Source organism: Muscardinus avellanarius (genome assembly GCF_963383645.1).
Source record: "Muscardinus avellanarius genome assembly, chromosome: 19".
Lineage (NCBI taxonomy): Eukaryota > Metazoa > Chordata > Mammalia > Rodentia > Gliridae > Muscardinus > Muscardinus avellanarius.
Genome location: NC_137805.1, coordinates 1,894,165 through 1,914,527, shown reverse-complemented (window position 1 = coordinate 1,914,527; position 20,363 = coordinate 1,894,165). Strand labels below are relative to the sequence as shown.

General features: G+C 41.8%; 1 protein-coding gene across 5 annotated transcripts in view; it reads right to left on the bottom strand.

Annotated features, from left to right (window-relative positions):
* KIF16B (kinesin family member 16B) overlaps positions 1-20,363 on the bottom strand; it is a gene marked incomplete at both ends in the record, with an annotated part of 310,078 nt that overhangs the window by 93,426 nt on the left and 196,289 nt on the right. The window contains 6 exons of one of the 5 annotated variants that reach the window (XM_080716112.1): positions 3,935-3,985; positions 4,934-5,030; positions 6,885-7,037; positions 15,570-16,910; positions 18,405-18,458; positions 18,801-18,833. In XM_080716112.1, the coding sequence (XP_080572238.1) occupies positions 3,935-3,985; positions 4,934-5,030; positions 6,885-7,037; positions 15,570-16,910; positions 18,405-18,458; positions 18,801-18,833 (1,729 nt within the window). Of the gene's footprint in view, positions 1-287; positions 2,391-3,934; positions 3,986-4,933; positions 5,031-6,884; positions 7,038-15,569; positions 16,911-18,404; positions 18,459-18,800; positions 18,834-20,363 lie in introns of those variants that run through there. The other 4 variants (XM_080716110.1, XM_080716111.1, XM_080716113.1 and 1 more) reach the window with 4 other exon arrangements.

Below are 20,363 nucleotides of genomic sequence, written 5' to 3'. Positions count from 1 at the left end.
TCCAATTGTAATTTCATTAACTACAATAAATTAAAGATCTTAAAATTAAGACTGCATCTTTTTTTTTTTTTTTTTGGTTCTGGGGGTGGAACCCAGAGGCTTTCTACCTCCAGGCTATACTCCCAGACCTATTTTATATTTTGTTTGGAAACAGGGTCTCACTAAGTAGCTGAGGCTGGCTTCAAACCTTTGCAATCTTCCTGTTTCAGCCTCCCAAGCACTGGGATTATAAGTGTGTGCCACCATGCCTGGCTAAAAGATTGCATCTTTAATTAAAAGTCTTCTTCCTAGAGTCTTGTCAAATGTGAGATTAGCCAAAGCGCCTCATCTTGAGAATTAAAAGTAAGTTTCCAGACCTCAGGGGCCCCATTCTGACCAGCCTGTGGACACCACAGGGCAGTGGAGATCGGGACACTTGGGGCTTCCTGAAGGTGTACAGATGGGCTCTTTCCTGAGTCCAGTGCAAGTCTGAGTTTTTGTAAGAAGACAAGTTCTATTGTTGGTAAGGTTTCCTTCGCTTCAACAACCACACACCTAAATTCACTTAAAGCCCGGCATTTGATCACATCAAATTGCGTCCCTGGAGGAAGTGTGTTTAGGGAGCGTGTGTGGGGGTAAAACACGTGATCCTCCCTCACGAGAGCGATGTGGCTGCTGAGAAGGACTAGTGATAGGCACAGGTTGCAGACAGACTCGCCCTCAACTCTGACCTTTGTGTAGAGCAAGAGTCGAACCTCTGCCAGAGACGGGATAATGCCTTCCATATTGCCATGAAGGGCATAAATAATATCAACCAAGGTAGTTTGGAATTTGGATGAAAAGCGAACTCCATTTGCCAAAACTAAATCAGGGACTTCTGCTTGCCAATCAAGAGAAAGCTGGACCAGATCTCGCTGGAGCAAAGGATGATGTGCACAGGCAACGGCTTCAGACTTGGAAATCAGGACACGCAGGAGGTCATGGCAGAGCTGCTGAGAGAGGCCCTTGTTGTAACTGAGTACAGTGAGCAGGAGGGCCTCTGTAGAGCCCAGGAACCGGATGCTCTGCCCACCAAAGCCGATCTGAATCTCCTGTAGTTCAGAAAGAGGCAGAGCGTGGAAGAGGCTCAGTGAGCCCTGGTGATGCCCTGACAAGTCCAACGCATACAGAGCTGACTGCAGCAGGAGCAGGCAGGCTGGCCGGGGCTTGGGTGCTGCACAGTTGGCAACAGCAAGCCAGTAAATGCCTCTGACTTCCTCCACGTCACCCAAAGGTTCTGGCAGGAAGCAATTCACATGCTCAAGAAGGTCCTTTACTGGAAGCTCTTGAAATCTCAGCATTTGATCTGGGAATTGCACAAGGGCCTGCTTAAAGGCAGAGCTCGTTCTTGCATCTTCGTACTCAAGGCGGAAAACTGAACTTGGAGAGGAACCTGGTAAACCTGCAGGTGCAAAGGCAGAGGCCATGTGAGTCTGAGTGTCCTCTCCTGGCCTCAGGCACCCTGCCTCTTCACTGTCCCAGCGGCAGACCTGAGCTCTGGGCAAAGACAGAGTTCTCGATGGTGCTACGTGGGCCTTCATGGGCACATCCAGTGGTGAGAGCTTCAGAAATGGCAGGCTTCTGAGGAGTGTGGTCACACGGGAGGTGAGCCCACGCGGATCCCACAGGCGCGCCACACGCTTGGCTTGTCCAATCACCTCTGCGCCGACCTGTCGCAGGTGACTGCTGTTACCTTTACAAAGGTCTGAGAACCTGTAGTACAAATATCCCCAGCTACCACTTCCTTCTGCCCTGATATTTATCCGTGAGGCTGGAGAGCGATTCTTTTTAGTAGTTAACTCTGTCTCAATCTGCTGCTCACTGCCAGACACGGGAGTCGGAGCACTCTGTGGAGCATGGCTCTCCTCACGAGAAACGCTTTCTGAGAGAACAAAGAGCAGCAGCCTGCTCTGCCTGGACTGTGTGCATCCACCATCCACGTGCGCTTGCCGGGCCGCATGTTGTGAGAGTGCCCAGCTGGACTCTATTCCCAAGCTGTGTTCTTCTTTATGAGTCATCAGCTGGTTGAAATTTTGTGACTTGCCCTGAATATCTTCTCTATCATAGGTATCACTTTCCTTAGAGACAGAGAGCTCAGGTAGATGAAAATGTTTTGGATCAAGATATCCAGAGTGCTCAGAGCGACAGTATGCGTAATTCTCCTGCAGCTCCTCAGGTACTGAGAACAGGTCCCTTCTCTCTAGTGAGGCTGAGGAGGAAGTTCCCAGGCCTGAGATGCTGTGCATCTTGGAATGACACCCATGGCTGCTTGGATCCACCTCCCTCCTTTCTTTGCTAGTGTTCCTGGAAGTACCAGTGGCATCTTTGGGCAGAAGTGGGGCAAGATATCCTGTTGGCCAAGACTGACTTTTCTGTTTAAGATGTCAAAAAAAGTTGAAATTGGGATGTGGCACTACTTCCTGCAACTGTTTTGCACATGATTCTTGCAGCCATTGATTTTATTCAGTCAATCAGTCCAGAGATTAAGAAGAAAACCCAAGCCCTTTGCATTGATTGACACATGATTTAAGAATAGGTGATTTGATTTATACGTAGCACATCAATTTCCATATTATCTTATAAATCACCAAGTACTTTGATACAAGTATGTTCTGTAGGATAAATACAAAATATCCTTATTTTGGTCTAAGATTATATTTTCTCTAAAGCAAATCCCAACACCTTTAACTCAATGTTTACAAGGCTATTACTGTGAAAATAAGTACATGAACATATATCTAAAATGTAAAAATGTGAGGACATACTAAATGAAAATCAGAAGGAAAAGCCAAAATAATTTCACAAGTGTGCCCATACAGGTCAATTCCCCTTCCTTTTTGGTTTATTTTGTGAGTCTCCTTAATGGTGAACTCCTGGGTTAGGTTGCTATCACTGTTACCTGCACCATCACAATGGAAGGCTTAGTGTATGCCCGCCATTGCCAGGCACTGTGGACACACAGACATGAAAGAAAGGCAGCCTCTTCCTCTGCCAGGGGTTACCCTCAAGGAGGTGGTATTGAGAGATGGGTAATGCCATTGCTGTATACGTGGCAGAGGCCGTGGATGAGGTCAAACTCAGTTAAATCCATGGTGCAACCTGCACCCTCTGGCTCCCATACAGTACTGTACAGATACTGGCAGGATGATTTCTACAGCCTAGCAGGGTTTTGTTGTTTTCATGGGAACATGCCTCTCAGTGAAAGAAAATACAGGTAAGACCTTACAAATTGCATGCCCAAATAATGTTAGTTTGACAATCTACCAGATAAATAAGCTAATCAATCAAGAACATTTCCTCTGTATTACTGCAACTCAAGTCTACAAAATGAACAGGTTTTTTTGTTTTGGATTTTTTTTTTTGGTACTAGGGGTGGAACCCAGAGGGTTTCTACCTCAGGGCTATACTCCCAGACCTACTTTATATTTTTATTTGAAAACAAGGTCTCACTAAGTTGCTGGGAGCCTCACTAAGTAGCTGAGGCTGGCTTCGAACCTGTGTGGTCCTCCTGTCTCAGCCTCCCAAGCGCGGGGATTACAAGTGTGCGCCACCACACCTGGCTGAACAGAGTTTTTAAAACATAGAAAAGTACTTAGCTTCATTTACAAACCCCATATCCCATTGTGATTATATAATTCTGCCTTTTAAATGCAGACCCAGGAAAAAGATACTGTTACAAATGCAAACTGGGCAAAGACTGACCACGGTGACACGCTGTTCAAATAAACAAAGCAGTTTTCAACCTCCAGGATTCTGCTGAATTTTAAGTCCATACAATAGCTTGCCTTCTCTATTAGCCACTAATCTCACTGGGACTTCAAAATTCTAATTATGCAACTAAACATTAAGAAAATCTAATCACAGAAGCATGCTATAATTTAAGGCAACCCTATCAATCTGAAAAATCATTACCTACCTCATATTTTAGCTTACGTTGAATGGTGCCATTGTGAAGTTTTGCATTATCCTGAAAAGAAAAGAAAATGCCCTCTCTATTAATTATAGCATGTTTATAGAGGGGAGAAAAGCTGATTTGATTAGAAGTATTTATGAAAACAAAATTCTACAGAAATGTTGTCATTCAACAATGACAAGTCTTGTATAGAATTTATATTTCTAAGGTAAATGTGACTCTGTTGTTTCATGGGTCTGTAAGAGAATTGAACCATTTAGTCCTGGTCTTAAAATTCTAATAATATTGAAAATAAGATTTTTAGGACATTTCTGAATTTGCATGTTATAAATGAATTGTCTTTGATGAAAATCAGTGTCACAAATATATATCATCTCAAGAGGAAAAATAAATTTCTATTTTGGATAATTTATAAAGTAAATTAATTACTATGAAAATATATTGTATTTTGGGGAAAAACATAAAAACACTACATATAGAATTTTTATAAACAAGCAAAGTAAATACAGCATTCTAGGAGAATTTAAATTAAGAGTTTTCTCAGACTTATAAAATTATAAATAAAGTTACTTTTGAATTAAAACTGTTAAAAATTCACGTAAGCAATATATACTCTTTTGAGGGACATTTTATATCTGAATTTTCTCTTACAAAGTGATACTAAACCAGGTATGGTAGGGCAGGCCTATAGTCCCAGTATGTGGGAGGTTGAGACAGGAGGATTGTAGTCCCAGTATGTGGGAGGTTGAGACAGGAGGATTGCAGGTCAGACACCAGTCAGAGCAACTTAGAGAGACTCAGCAACCTCGTGAGATCCTGTTTTAAAAAAGGGCTCAGAGGCAGAATATCCCTAGATTCAACACCCAGTACTAAAGAAAAAGAAAGAAAAAAAAAAAGAAATAGCAACAGCAAGGATACCACTATTACTGCTGCCACCACTCACTTATCTGCAAGGTCACCTTCAGAAATAAATGACCACACTACTTAGCTCCTTCAACTTACCTTCATCATATCTGCAGATGTGCCGCTGGTATCACCAATTGCATGGTGCAAATCCTGAAGCCGTCTTTGGACTTCTTCTTCAATGTAAGCATTAATCCTAAAAACGACAGAGAGGGAAAAAAATCTGAATTACTGTGTGTGTGTGTGTGTGTGTGTGTGTGTGTGTGTGTGTGTAACTGAAGATTGAACCCAAGGGTATTTTACCTCTGAGCTACATCCCAAGTCCCATTTTCTTTTTATTTTGAAACAGGGTTTCGCTAGCTTAATGAGAGTCTCAGTATTTGCTGAGGTTGGCCTTGAACCTGCAATCCTCCTGTCTCAGCATCCCAAGTACTGGGATTACAAGCATGGGCTTGTAAACAACTTGTAAACCCAGGTAAACAACTTGGGACCTTAAACAGCTTTCTTCTATCCAATAATAGAATATTGAGACTGGAAAGGATACTAAATGATTTCATTCAAATCTTTTCTGGATTTTCTCAGTAGAAATCTACTGCAGGGTGGGGGGAAATCACAGCCCCTGATTTCAGAGGCTCTGTGGTCTCAGATCATAAAATGGAAATATCAATGATAGTAGTCATTTCTCAATTAAAATGCCATTTGTGAGAACTATAAAAAAAAAACCAAGGTGGATACTCTATAAATCTTCACTATTCAGCTAGAGCAATGTCTTCCATTATTGTTCCATTCCTGGCATGTCTTATCTCTCTAGTTGGATTATCTGCACCTGGCCAGTGAGACCACATCTTGAAGGTCTCCCCCCTCCAAAATACCTCCCTTAGGGCCAAGACAGAGTGGAGGCCATAGTCTTGTTCCTCTGGGCTTCCACCCAGAGGAACCAGAGAGATTAGAGAATTTCAGTGACAACAAAAATCTCTCCAATGGCTTGAACTGCCCAACTGGAGCCTCACTCAGCTCTAGTCTTCAATCCCACAGGCACTGATGTGATCGATCGTTTCCACATTACATCTCAGCACACTCACTACATAATGAAATCTGCCTTTGTCTTTCTAAACACATGCACAACCCTGTCAGCATTTCTATGCTATTGACCAAAAGAGAAATCATTTTTCAAAATTCTAGGTAAAGAGATAGACTAGCCCAAATAAAGTACAATATTTATCTTTCGGTATGGAAAACAAATCATGTGCAACTGACCATGAGCCAAGGCCATTTATGAAGCATTTTCCCTGACCTTCACTAACTTTTAAACTAGCCCTATGGAAAATACAGACCTAGACGGAAGGGGCTACAGAGTCGCATGCCACTATGATTACACTTTTATATACAAATACTTATCTCCTAATAGCAAGGCCTCAGGACTGTCCAGTCTAAAATGTCCCTGAGATATAGATGGGACAGAGGAAACTCATCACTGTTTTCCATAGGCACAAAGAATGATTAAGATGATTTATCTGAGAGCTCTAAGCCATAGAGCCATTCACAATGCCACTTACATTGAAAATTGTTTTATTACAGTAACATAAGATGTGCATTTATTATACTCAGTCATTCTGAATATACTAGGACAATTTTCAAACTAAACTCCAACTACCTATAGTCAATACATATATAAAATAACAGCAACTAAGGACATTCTTCCTGGTATAATTTAATTAATTCTGTGTGTCTGTGCTTGTCAACCTGGCTCTGCACCACTCTGTTCCGGGGTAACTGGTTTCCCCACAACTTTCAATTCTACCTTCTCATATAAACTACTTGCACCAAGATTCCTTGGATTGGGCCAACCAGTTCTCAGTTCCTTGATTTCCTTGAAATGATGTTTCCCCCACCACCAGCCAGGAGGTGGCTGACAGATCACTTCTCAGTCAAGAGCAATACTGTTGCCTTGACAAGACCCCTCCACGTGCAACCCGGCCAATATGGTTTAATTTATAGAAACATTTAATCAAACCAAATGCGAACACAACATCAGACTACTGTTGAGTACCTGGCATCCATTAGGGGAGTCAGGTGAGAGTTTTCAGCACTGGATGGCAAGCGGAAAGCTGCAGCCTTCCCCTCCATGGGCCCATGGTCACCTCTTTGAACACCATCACCTTCACATATCTTCTGCTTTAGCTGCTGGATTTCATGTTCTACCCTACAAAGTTAAAAAGCACATGAATTCTTTCATTAATAGTACCTCTTGAGCATGTTACCTGTGTAAGACATTTTTCTCAAAGCCACAAAGACCTTTACCTTCTAGCAGAAAAGGTGCTACACACCTATAAGACAAAGAATAAAGTGAAAATGAGACTGAAAAAGGGCATCCTTCCTCTGAATAGGCATCCAAAGGTTGGGGATTTGGCCAGTATATTCCAAGCAAGACCTTAGAGACATATTTCTAAACAAATACAACCTACCTAAATTTACCCAAGAAGATAGAGAAAACCTAAACTGGCAATAGCAAGCAAAGAGACAGAAACAACAATTAAAAAAGTCTTCCATCAAAGAAAAGCCCAAGTCCAGAGAGATTCCCAGCTAAATTCTACAAAACTTTACAGAAAAAACAACCCAATACTTCACAAGTTATTTCATGAAATTGAAAGAGATGCAATCCTTCCAAACTCCTTCTGTGAGACCAGTATTACCTTAATACAAAAACCAAATAAAGACCCCTCAAGAAAAGAAAATTACAGACCAATATCATTGATGAAAATACATGCAAAAATTCTTAACAAAATAATGGCAATACACATTTAAAACGAGATCAAGAAAACTGTATACCATGGCCAAGTTAGTTTCATCCCAGGAATGCAAAGCTGGTTCAGTATATACAAATCAACATGTTGTACACCACATAACTAGAACTAAGGACAAAAATCACACAACCATCTCAATAGATGCTGAAAAAGCATTTTACAAAATCTGAGACCCATGCATGTTAAAAACACTACAGAAAATCAGAAAAAAGGAACTTATCTCAACTTCTTCAAGGCAATATGCAATAAACCCCAAACCAAGAGCATATTGAATAGGGAAAAACTGTAGATACCCACCACTATCACTCCTTTTTAATATAGTACTCAAGACTCTTGAAAGAGTGATAAGGCAAGAGAATGTTATCAAAGGAATTCAAATAGGAAAAGAAGAACTGAAATTATCTCCATTTACAGATGACATGATCTTATATTTAGAAGACCCAAAAAACTCAACCTAAAGACTTGTAGAGCTGATTAACAAATTCAGCAAAGTAGCAAGATATAAAATCAGTCTAAAAAATTACTTTTCTAATTCCAACCATTAATCCATTGAAAAAGAAATCAAGAAAAATTTCCATTTGTAATAACTTCAAAAACAAAACACATAGGAGTAAATCTAACTAAGGAAGTAAAAGACCTCTACAATAAAAATTATAAAACACTAAAGAAAGAAACTGAAGATCTTTGAAGATGGAAAAATCTCCAATGCTCTTGGATAGGCAGAATAAATATTAACAAAATGATCATTCCACCAAAAGTGACCAAAAGAGTCAATGCAATCCCTATCAAAATATCAATGTTATTCTTTACAGACCTAGAAAAATCAGTCCTAAATTTTATATGGAGAAATAAAAGGCCCAGAATAGCTGAACAGTGCTCAGCAATAGAAACCATGCATGAGGCATTACACTTCCTGACTTCAAATTATACTACAGAGCTATAGTAATAAAAGCAGCATGGTATTGACACAAAAACAGACACATAGTCTGCCGGAGCCAGCCGGCAAGAGTACGGGTTCTGAAGTGAGGCATGAGGATGGGAGAATTTTAAATTCTAACATGGGGGAGCTGCCAGCCTACTATCTCTACTGGTCGACCCCTGTTCGTGGGTCTATATTTCCTACGGGTCAACGACTATGCCTGGGTCAGTATTCTCTATTGTGCCGACACTCCTGGCCAATGCAACTTCTGGGTCAATCTCATCTTTATTGTGCCAATGCCGGGTTTGTTTTTCCAGAGGTATTTATACACATACACAGCTATGCCACAGGCTTTCAGCTTCTTGCTTCTTTGCTCAGTCCAAATGGGGCGCGAATTTATTCGTGGTCGATCTCAGTAAAGATGGGATAGAGTGACATACTACAGATTCTTATCTGTAGTGGTTCTTTCCTAGGAAAATAATCCTATGATCGGCGCTTTTTGAAAAGAACCTGACATGGATCAATGCTTCTTGTGCAATCGAACCACTTTATTCTGGACACAAGATTTTTTATATATTCCCCTCTTCCAGTGAATTTCTAGTAAAAAAGTGCAAAACACCCAAAGTACAATAGAGAGATACACATGCAGATTACCAACTCTGAACAAGACAAAAGTAAGGCCTGGGATATCTCAGGTCTTTGTGATTGAGATTAGTCCCATTATCTCAGGTGGGCCTTGTGCTTGACCCAGCCCCCTTTGGCCTTGCAGCTGCAGAGGCTTTTATTTGGCTAATTCCAGAAAAACAAAAGTCACACCCAAAATCACTTGAAGAGTCCGATTTTCTTTAATCCTTGATTTTCTTTAACCCTTTCGGAGCTTTCCTAGGGCTTAGTCCAATGTCCTTCTTTATCTATCAACCTCCTTTGAGCTGAATGGGGGACGAAGTTCGGAGATTCCAGCTTTCCTATAATGATTTAGAGAATTTCGATGAATGTCTGCTGGATTTTGTCTGTAATACTATCTGCTGTGTGAAAACTTAAACAAACTCATGACACAGTTTAGCAGGTAAACACCAAGAAATAACATGAAGTCTTTAGATTTAGTTGTCAGATATATTTCTCTAGCAGCTGAGCATTTTTCCTCAAGCGATAGGCTTATTAGAAGCCTTTTCCTCTTTTAATAATCCATATTCCTATCACTAACCCTCTGCAACTTTCTTTTCTTTTCTGATTACCCTAATTCTCTCTTTCCCATTCGGGACAATCTTAGGATAAGCTCTTCTTCATACAAAAATACTTTCTTATTCTCACCATATTTTCTTTCTTTCACCTTTACACATCTATTTTATCTGTCCTTTGTTTTGACATAGCTATTTTTAACCAGGTGGTGTCGCTATAACTCCAGGCAGGCATCGCTATTACTAGGTGCAAAAGCCAAGATTTATTGAAGGTCAAAGATAAGGGTGGACTGGAATGCTGCCACTGCATTTAATTACCATTTGAACAAAACTGCAAGTTTACTGGAAGGATTATTTTACATGGATTCAGTTTCTCTCACAGTCCTGATCTTTATTTTCACCGGAGCAATTCGTTTGGAGAGTTAAAAGAATCATTACCAAAAGGATAATAGTTATGAAAGAATATCTAAGAGTGGAGGAGTTTTTTGGCCAGAGACGATGCCCTCTCTCGGGGCTAATAACTACATGGATTTTCACACACGTAGATGCCGAGATGGAGTGGGCAGCAAAGTCTTGGCACAGCTACAGGTCAATCAACATTCTCGTGCTACCACCACCAGAATAAAATAAAGACTAATACAAAACACATACATTACAGATAGGCCTATCAGTACCCTTGTGTCATCACCATCTGATCCTCTCTCAGACCTCTTTGAACTTTCCATAACCCCAAACCTTGTTGACTCTGGGCGAAGGACAGTCAGCTGAGTCAGAGACACTAATCTAGGGGAAAGTCTTAATGGCTCCCCACAATAGACCAATGGAACAGAAGATACAGAAACAAATCCACACACTTAGAGTCAATTGGTTTTCGATAAAGGTGCCAAACACATACACTGGAGAAAAGTCAGCCTTTTCAACAAATAGTGTAGGGGACAACTGGTTATCTATTTGTAGAAAAATGGAACTCAGTCCTTACCTATCACACTTCACTAGAGTCAACTCAAGATGAATTAAAGACCTGAAAATTAGATCACAGATTGTGAAGCTATTAGAAGAAGGTACAGGTCCAATACTCCAATATATAGGCACAGGTAAAAACTTTCTCAATAAGACACCCAAAGCTCAGAAAATTAAAACAATTAATAAATGGGATGGCATTAAACTAAAAAGTTTCTGTTCATCAAAGGAAACCATCAAAATTGTAAAGACACAGCCTACAGAATGGGAGAATATTTTTGCCAGCTATTCCTCTGATAGAGGAGTAATATCTAGAATATATCTAGAAAACTTAAAAGACTTATCACTAAAAAAAAAAAAAAACAAAATAACTCACTCAAGAATTGAGCAATTCAACTAAATAGACACTTCACAAAAGAAGAGATGCAAATGGCCAAGAAATACACACACACACAAAATGTTCAACATCTTTAGCAATTAGGGAGATGCAAATCAAAATTACATGGAGATTCCATCTAACCCTAATGAGAATGGCAGTCATCAAGAAGTCAAACAATAAGCCAGGCGTGGTGGCGCACCCTTGTAATCCTAGCATTTGGGAGGCTGAGACAGGAGGATTTGGGTTCATGGCTAGCCTCAGCTACTTAGTGAGAACCTTTGCAACTCAGTAAGACCCTGTTTCAAAATAAAGAATAAAGAAATAGGGCTGGGGGTGTAGCTCAGAGGTAGAATGTCTCTGGGTTCCATGTCCAGTATCACACACACACAAAAAAAGAAGTCAAACAACAATAAATGTTGGTGAGGATATGGAGAAAATGACTCCTCTATACTGTTGGTGAAATTAAAAGTTAGTGAAGCCACTATGGAGATCAGTATGGAGATGTCTCAGAAAATTAGGAATGGATCCACCATATATATGATCCAGCTCTACTACTCCCAGGTATCTTTCCAAAAGGACTGAAATCAGAAAATTATAGTAATATATGCATTTCCATGTTTATAGCAGCACAGTTCACAATAACAAATTATGGAACCAACTTAGGCATCCATCAACAGAGGAATGGATTAGAAATTATGGGACACATACACAATGAAACTCTATTCAGGAACAAAATAATGTCACTTGCAGGGAAATCGATGGACCTTGAGAACATTACATTGAGGTTAGCCAGTCACAGAAAGTGAAGGGGCATGTGTTTTCTCTAATATGTAGAAGCTGAGGAAAAAATTGGGATACCAGAGGGACTCTAGATAATAGAGGAGAAGCCCCAGTGGAGCAAGGGAGGTGGTCTAGAGTAATTGGGGGAGGAGGATCAATGAAAGAATCATTATGTTCACAAATGAGAATATCAATGTCAATCTCAATATGCTGGACTGGGAAGAAAGGGGGAGAACGGGGAAAGAGCATGAGGAAAGCCAAGTGTGTGTGCATGTATGTCACTATCACTATGCTATACATTATGATGTGAGACTATAATACATCAATAAAAGTACAAAAAATAAAAAATAAAAGGATATTCATAGAAAAAATAAAATTAAAAAAGAACCGCTACTCTAGCTATTCTGGGAAGCACTTTATGGTCAAGGCATCCTGAGTTTGCGAAGGCCATGGGAAATGCAGGCATCTGGAGGTGACAGTGAAAAGTGCTCCAGGTGCAAAATAAGCAAAGAAACTAGGGCATAAAAACCAGGAATCCACGTTGACTGGGGCAAAGGGTGGGGAGGGAAAGCAGAGAAGACAAAACTAGGAAAGCAGGTTCAGTTCCAGGAAGCAGCCCTGAGTTTAACCAGGGCCTCATCTGTCGAGTGATGAGTAAGAACTTCCTGAGAATCAGCTTGAAGAGCGCAGATGATTCCCAAATGCAGAAGGAGGAGAATAAAATAATGATATAAGATGCCAGGTGATGCTCAAAGAATCAGGGAATGAACAGTATCAAGAGGTCTCAGTGATGGCGAGGAAAGTCCACAATGTTCAGTAATCAGCAATGTTCATGGTCAAGAAGAGACCCAGCGGAGGTGTCCAGAGGTGCCCTTCAAGGCTTGACAGTGGGAAAGACTTTGCAGAGCAAAAAGGGTTCCAGTGGGGTCCTGAGGACTGTATAAAATGAATATGGGTGGCCAGGAAGAAGTAGGGCAAAAAAGAAATTCTGGGTAAACTCTATGGCAGCTGTGTGGTCAGCAGAGGAGGGACAAAGTGTCTAAGAGTTGGGTGGGAAACTGACGTAGGTCCAAGCTGACATTCTACTGCTCCCTGTGTGACACCAGTCACCAGGGCTAAATAATGACTGCAGGTTCAATTTCCCCAGTTGTTGACAGGAGGGGAAAGGGGGATGGCATTTCCTTTGATTGGAAGAGTAAATGACAAGGCACATCTGGTATTAAGAGCAGTTTGAGTTACACAGGATTATTCTTCCTGGTTGGCATCATGACTATGACCATTATCAAAGGACTGATAATAAAATATGATTAAGTATGGGTGCTGACCGCATTCCTCTGCAATTCCTACTATGGTGACAGAAAGGCTTTTCTGGTGGAGCTGAACGATTTATGTTAATTGGGAATCCTGGAATGAGCAGAAGATGGAAAAGAAGACAATAAAATGAATTAAGCCTTGTTCGTGGGAGCACTGGAAAGCCAATGGAAAGCTGAGTTCAGTGTCCTGTTGCTAAAGTGGGCCCCATATGAATTTGTGTGTGCAGCGTCTGGTGATGGGACCCAGGGGCATTTGACCTCCAAGCTAACCCCCTGCCCTATTTTTGATTCTTTACTTTGAAACAGGGTCTCCATAAGTTGCAGAGGGTCTCAATAATCAGCTAAGGTTGTCCACGAACGGCAATCCTCCGGTCTCAGCCTCCCGAATGCTGGGATTACAAGTGTGAGCCACCACGGCCGGCTCTCATATGAATTTAATAGGTCACACCTGTGGAGTGTCACAAGGGGCTGAGTCCATCTGCACAGCAGGTCCTGGCTTAGCTATTAGCACCCAGAGAGAAAAAGAGAACATGATAGAAACACCCAGGAAAAGCTGCAGGAACACTGCAGACACCTGGCCCGCGCTAGATCTTAGCAAAGTCTATTTCACACTGACTCCTGCAGCTAATGGCCTCTTTTGCATGGCTGCTGGAGTAAAGCTGACTGGGAAATCACTTCTACAGAAATCACCATTCTGTGTCCACTATCAGAGAGCATTAATCCTAAGTGGCTGGTTGACAAAAGCCAAGACATCAAGCTAAAAGCTCATGCTGCCCTCTTACTGCACACTGCAGGACACAAATTGAGAGAGTGCCCTCCACTGCTTTAATTTCCAGGGGCCGGAGCCTTGTCTGGCAATTTCCTTTACATAACACACCTGCAATCATTTTCTTAAACCTCCAACCTATTTCTCTGAAATAATAGCATTATGGCTTTTGATTGTTATTTTCTTGCTGTTTGGCCTGAAGGAATCACCAGAGAGCAATAGTTAATATATTCCACAGAAGAAGCTGATCATTTACAAGGATTTGATCTTTTCAGAAAAAATGATGGGTGAAGGCTACCGTAGCACTCTGAGCAGGTCTAGCCTGGTCACCAGCAGGTGACCCCATGCCTCTGCCAAATGCCAAGCTGGGCTCTTAAGGAAGTCGCTGGGCTTCTGTTGAGCCCCTCAAGGGGCCTAGTAGCTGAGAGAGGACAGTTCCAGGCTCTCCAACCTGGACTTCAGTTAAGATTTCAACTGACTGAAGGGTCGGGAGCTAAGAGAAAACGCAGAGTCCTGTTATCTTCTTCACCCTTGTGCAGGTGTTGAGACTGAGATCGACGTCTCTGGGAGTCTCGGCACCATTTTGCAGAGCTACCAGAAAAGGTTCTCAAATTTGCATTATCTATTCATTCTGAGAACCTACTGTCTGCTGAGCATGGTGGCAGGGATTAGGTTCAGAAAGATAAATATTCTTTCCTTACCATAAAGAGTGATAGTGTCTTATTTTTCACACCAAACACAGTATTCCATGTATCAGTGAACATGCATGAGTACCCCGCTGTGTTCAGAATCACCAGACAAATGTGCTGATCTGTTGTTTTTTAACAGAGTGGTGAGGCCGCCGCTCAAGTACTTAATTCCAGAGCAGTGGGAGAAGCCTGGGATTCCAGTTCTCCCAAGCTGTGGGAATCAGGACTATGAACTGTGGGGATGGTGCTTTATTGTAACAAGTGCTACTGTGGAGAGAAGATGCAATGCTGCTAGTGAGACAGGTATGGAGGAGGTGGAAGGCAAGGGAGGAGGAAGAGAGGAAAGAGCGGAACTAGGGGGCGGGAGGAGGGGAGAGGGAGGGTGCAGGCAGAATGAGAAGGAGAAGGGACACAGGAAGGGCAACGGGAAGGGGATGAGGGGCCCGAGTCCAGACTAAAGTGTTCTTAGACTTTTGCACTTGTCACTGTTAAAACACATCCCACATGTCAGTGGAGCAATGGGAAGACCCTGTTTTTTTTCAACTTTAGGCCAACAATTCCACAACAAGGATCTTTTGGAGAAATGAAAAGATGCTTAGGAATACTTTCCTCAGAGTTGGTGAAAATAAGCACTTACCTATATATTAAAAAATGAAAAGGTTGGCCGGGCATGGTGGTGCATGCTTGTAATCCCCGCGCTTGGGAGGCGGAGACAGGAGGATAGCGCAAGTTCGAAGCCAGCCGTGCTGGCTTAAAAGACCCTGTTTCCAAAAATAAAATAGATCTGGGAGTGTAGCCCGGAGGTAGAAGGGTTTCCAGAAACCCCAGTACCACCAAAAAAAAAAAAAAAAAAAAAAAAAAAGGTTGTGAGAGGCCCCAAGAGGAGTGCAAAATGAGCAATAATTTGGCACCTCCAATATGCCACACTCGCCCTACTGTTGTCTCACCTCTCTGGGTCTTTCTCCAGGGCCTGCGGCTCAGCTTCCAGGCTGGGCTGGGGCCAGGACTGGCTGCTGCTGCCAATGGCCAGGCTCTGCCCCTGCTCTTCCGTGTCCAGGCCCAGGGCGATGTGCCTCTGCAGGGCAGAGTGTCTCTGCTCCAGCCTGGCTACCGCCTGCTCCAGCGCCTCTCTCTGCTGCTTCTCCCGGGATTCCAGAATCTCCTTTTCCTTCTTCCTCACCTTGTCCTCCTGGCGGGCCACGCTGGTGGTGAATTCGCAGGTGGCCTGCAGCTGCTGCAGCTGGCTCGCGCTGGCGTGGTATTGGGCCAACTGCTCTTCTTTCTCTTCCATTTCCTTTTCTACTTGATAAAGAGTGTTGTCTAAGCTGAGGGGGCCTCTGTCAAGGATTTCCCGCACTCTCTGCTTTTCTTCCAAAAGAGTCGGCAGATGATTCTGAAGGAGGAACCGGAGCTGCCGTTCTCTGTCCTGCAGACTGGACTCTGCTGACTTTCCCTTCTCTAACCCTTGAGCCACCGTTGCGATACAGGTGTCACTATCGCCATTTTTTGCCAACAATGTAGGTTCCTCCTCGTTCTCGTTTTTTAAGTGCTGGAGGATTTCTTGCCCTTCTTGGACCTCTTTTCTCAGGAGTTCTTTCTGCTGCACCAGGTCTCTCTCCAAGTTCGCTAGCTTGACAAGCTGCCTTTTCTTGAATTCTAAAAACTGCAGCTGCGCTCTCCCCAGCGCCTCGCCGTCATCCCTGCCGGCCTCCCTGGCCTGCAGGAGGGCTGCCCGGATCCCTGCCAGGTCTCGCTGATCCTCCTCTGCACGCTGGACCTCCCCCCGCCACAGCAGCAGGACGGTCTCCTGCTTCTCCTGCAGCTGCTCCTGCAGGTGCGCCATGAGCAGCACCTGCTCCCTTTCCTGCTCCTCCAGCCTTCTTTTCTCTAGTTCCAGCCTGGTGTGCTGTTCCTCTTTCTCCCGCTGGAGCTGGTCCAGCTCCTGGAATATGTGGGTCTTCTCTGCCTGCTCGCTGGGGCCCAGTTCCTGAAGGCGCCCAAGCTCGTCTTTGACGCGCATGATGCTCTCTTCCTCCCGTCGCTTCCTCTGCAGCTCGATTTCCTGCTGCTCCCGCTGCCTTTCTTCCTCAAACTTTTCCTTCTCGGCCAGCAAGTCCTTGAGCTTGTTCTCGATGTGGAAGCTGCGGCGCTTGAGGCTCTCCTCCTGCTTGCGGATCTGGCGCTGCACGATTTCTGTCTCCTTGCGCTGCGTCTCCACCTCCTGCTGCATCCGCTCCAGCTCGGCCTTGTCCGACTTCTGCTTTTCCTCCATCTCTTCTATGAGTTTCCTGCAGTGCAAACACTGGCCAGTCACTAATTGGTCACTAATTTAAATACAGCTCTAACTTTTTCCCACCTGGGATGCTGGATGTTCTAAAATGCATACACAACATAATGCCAAACCTTCCATTAAAATCAAAGAGGAGTTGCTTTCTTTTCAAATTTCCAGCAGCACACTATTTCATCTTCTTATTCTATAACTGCCCACCATCCCGGCTGCCTAGTCTCCTGAAGTAGCCTCTGATATCACTTCTTTTTAGTGCTTACAATCATGTGTTATGCATGGTATAATTTTTAAAAGCCCCCTAAGCTAAAACAAAAAAATCACCATGTCCAATTTAAATTTAAATGTGAATAATTTTGTTAGCCCAGAGACTAAAACTCAAAAGAAATGCAGTTACAAGATGTCATTAAATAAATATGCTTATGTTGTCTTCAAGTCACTGGGGTAAAATATCAAAGTCTAGATAATGGACAGCTCACAGTTCCAGCTGAATAGCTACATGCTCTCATTTAGCGCTTAATCACTAGTTTAGAATAAATGGTGATCTCCAAATGGCCCCAAACACTACTTTATTAATGTGTGACACTGAAAATAACTGGAGTTTTCATCTGCAATACTCAATGCAGGATTCTGGGGGCTGCGTGTCAGGTTTTCTCTTGGCATACAAAGCACTCACTAGAAACTAAATTGGTTTACAGGGGTGGGACAGACGCCAAGTAAGAACATGCTTACACAGCCTCCACCTCCTGGCCACCACGCAGCTACCTGTATAAGCCCATTCCTGGGAACTAAACTGATTCCTCTGCGACATTTACACTCTTATTATGTAGTTTATTATGTACTTATTATGTAGTTTGCAGATTCTCTTTGACCTTGGCTTCTTCAATATCTATCTGTGATCCATTTCTTGGTTTGTTATATAGGACAGGAAAAGAAAATAATATATTATTTTATCGTAAGAATATCTCCTAGCATATAAAGAACTCACCAAGCAAACGCCAGACAGGTGTACATACTCCAAGAGACAAGTGCACAGAGGACGTAAGGAGGCAAATTATACATGAGAAATTCCAATGGACAACCAGCAGAGGAAAGATGTTTTATAAATGGGGTGGGAGTAAGAAGGGGAGAGGAATACTTTTGATTCTGCATTTATTTTTTCATCCATTCTTTTGGCTCTTTTAAAAACTCAAGGGATGTTATTAAGATATGATTCTGAGTTAAAGTGAAGCAAATATGTGTTTGGTGTAGAAAATTATACTGGTTAATTAAATATGCGTTCTGACTCTAATATTTCCCCTTTCACACAAGTATTTGAAGATAATCTGTTTGACAAAATTAAACATGAAGTATATTCAACCAGTTAAAAAAAAGTTACCTAGAGTCATTAGACATATACATAACAGACCAGAGTAGGAGAGAGGCATTGAAACAGGCACAGATGAAATAAGTGCAGAATATTAACACAGGAAAAATATGCAAACCCAGTGTGCCTTACCTTTTATTTTCTAATTTTTCAAGTTCTTCACGCTGTTGCCGCTCAAATTCCAGTCTAATAAAATCAAATGAAAATAAAGTCACTTTTCTAAAAGAATATTTTCTCTTTTTAAAAAGAGTGATATACTACAAAGCACATCAGTTTTGCAAGTATTATTTTTAATTACCATGGATTAGCAAGTTTAAAATAAATCCTTTGCTCTATGACTATGATTAGAAATTAGACTTTTGGATGCTTGAGTCCACAATGAAAATAACAGATTTGACTTGAAGGAAAACAAATGAAGCACTGATGTATTTTGAAAAATAAGAATTAAACACAACACCTAAACGATAAGCATGCCTTTTCTACTCAGCTTAGTTACTGATGAGTATGTAAAAAATGGAGAATCTCTACCTTAGACAGATGGGTCCTTTTATAGGGAAAAGACTGCCAGGGATGTAGAGGAGAGAGAGAGAGCACAGACGTCAATTTAAAAATAATTTAACAGAAGTAAATATTAGAAGAAAAGCAGTAAGGTACTTAAAAGACAACGACCATGCACAAATTGAAATGCCTTTTTACAAATATGACATTTCATAATAATTTCATAGTGCAAACACTCTAAAAAGTCAGCTCTGTTGTTTTGCACACTTCTCATGATAATCATAACTTATACTAAGTACCAATAACTGTGAACATCAAAGTCATGTCTTTACTACTGTACAGGCAGTTACAGTACATGAAGGCTGGTGGAGGTCCTCCTGTGAACAAATTTACACAGTGGTTGTAAAATAAAGAGATATGGACTGTTGGGAATTTACTAAAAAGTTGATAGTATAGGATGATTTCTCAAATACTAGATTTAGTTATTGAAGATTTCACTATTCCTACTAAACAGCTTAATCTTACACATTTTTGTTGCTGTTGTTGCTATGGCAGATAGCAAATAGAGTGGAAAAGCTCAACAATGGAAAAACTCACCACAAACTGTTCCTTGTATAATATATAAATCCAGATTGACAATAAAGTTACTTTGATAATGATCAAAGAAATATTTTTAAATATTTAAATATTTTAAATAGATCTCTTTCCAACAAGATATCCGTGACCTTTGTTGGCAGAACGGAGCATATGTGGCATGGCGGTGCTCACTAATTAACACGTCTTCTCCCTTTGTCCTCCCAGCAAACCTCGAGGTAGCAAAGAGTGGCTCCATGTTACAGATGAAGTACCCTAAGCTCAGATATGTAAAGAATTTGTTCAATGAAGGAAACAACTACACTGGCATTAACGTGAGAACACCAATGCCAATCTCAACACCTTGTATGGGGAAGAGGCAGGGAAGGAGCCAGGTGGAAGTTCACCAAGCGCTATGTGCATGATGTGACTGCTGCTACGGCTCTATTAAGATGTGAGACTCTAGCCGGGCGTGGTGGCACACGCTTGTAATCCTAGTATTTGGGAGGCTGAGACAGAGGATCATAGGTTTGCCTCAGCTACTTAGGCCCTCCACAACTTAGTGAGACCCTGTTTCAAAATAAAGAATAAAAATAAAGAATAAAAAATGGGCCTGGAGGCATAGTTTGAAGGTAGAATGACCCTAGGTTCAATCCCCAATACTGCAAAGTAAAAGTGAGACTATAATGTATCAATGAAAGGACATACACAAACACACACACACACATTATGTGTGTGTGTGTGTGTGTGTGTGTTTTCAAGGCCATAATGGTAATGTGTGGTAGAGTCAGGATTTGAACCCACAAGAGCCTGCTTCCAAAGTACTCTCTTGTGATACATTTCCTGAACAGTGCTCAAGTTTATGATAAAATATATGCATTAAATATTTGCATTAAATTATTCACAAAGCCTTGTTACCTAGGATTATATTTATCCTACTGTCAACTGAACATAATCTGCAGCTTACTATAGACATTGCCATCCAGGAGAAATCAGGCGTATAAATAGATGCATTCATGC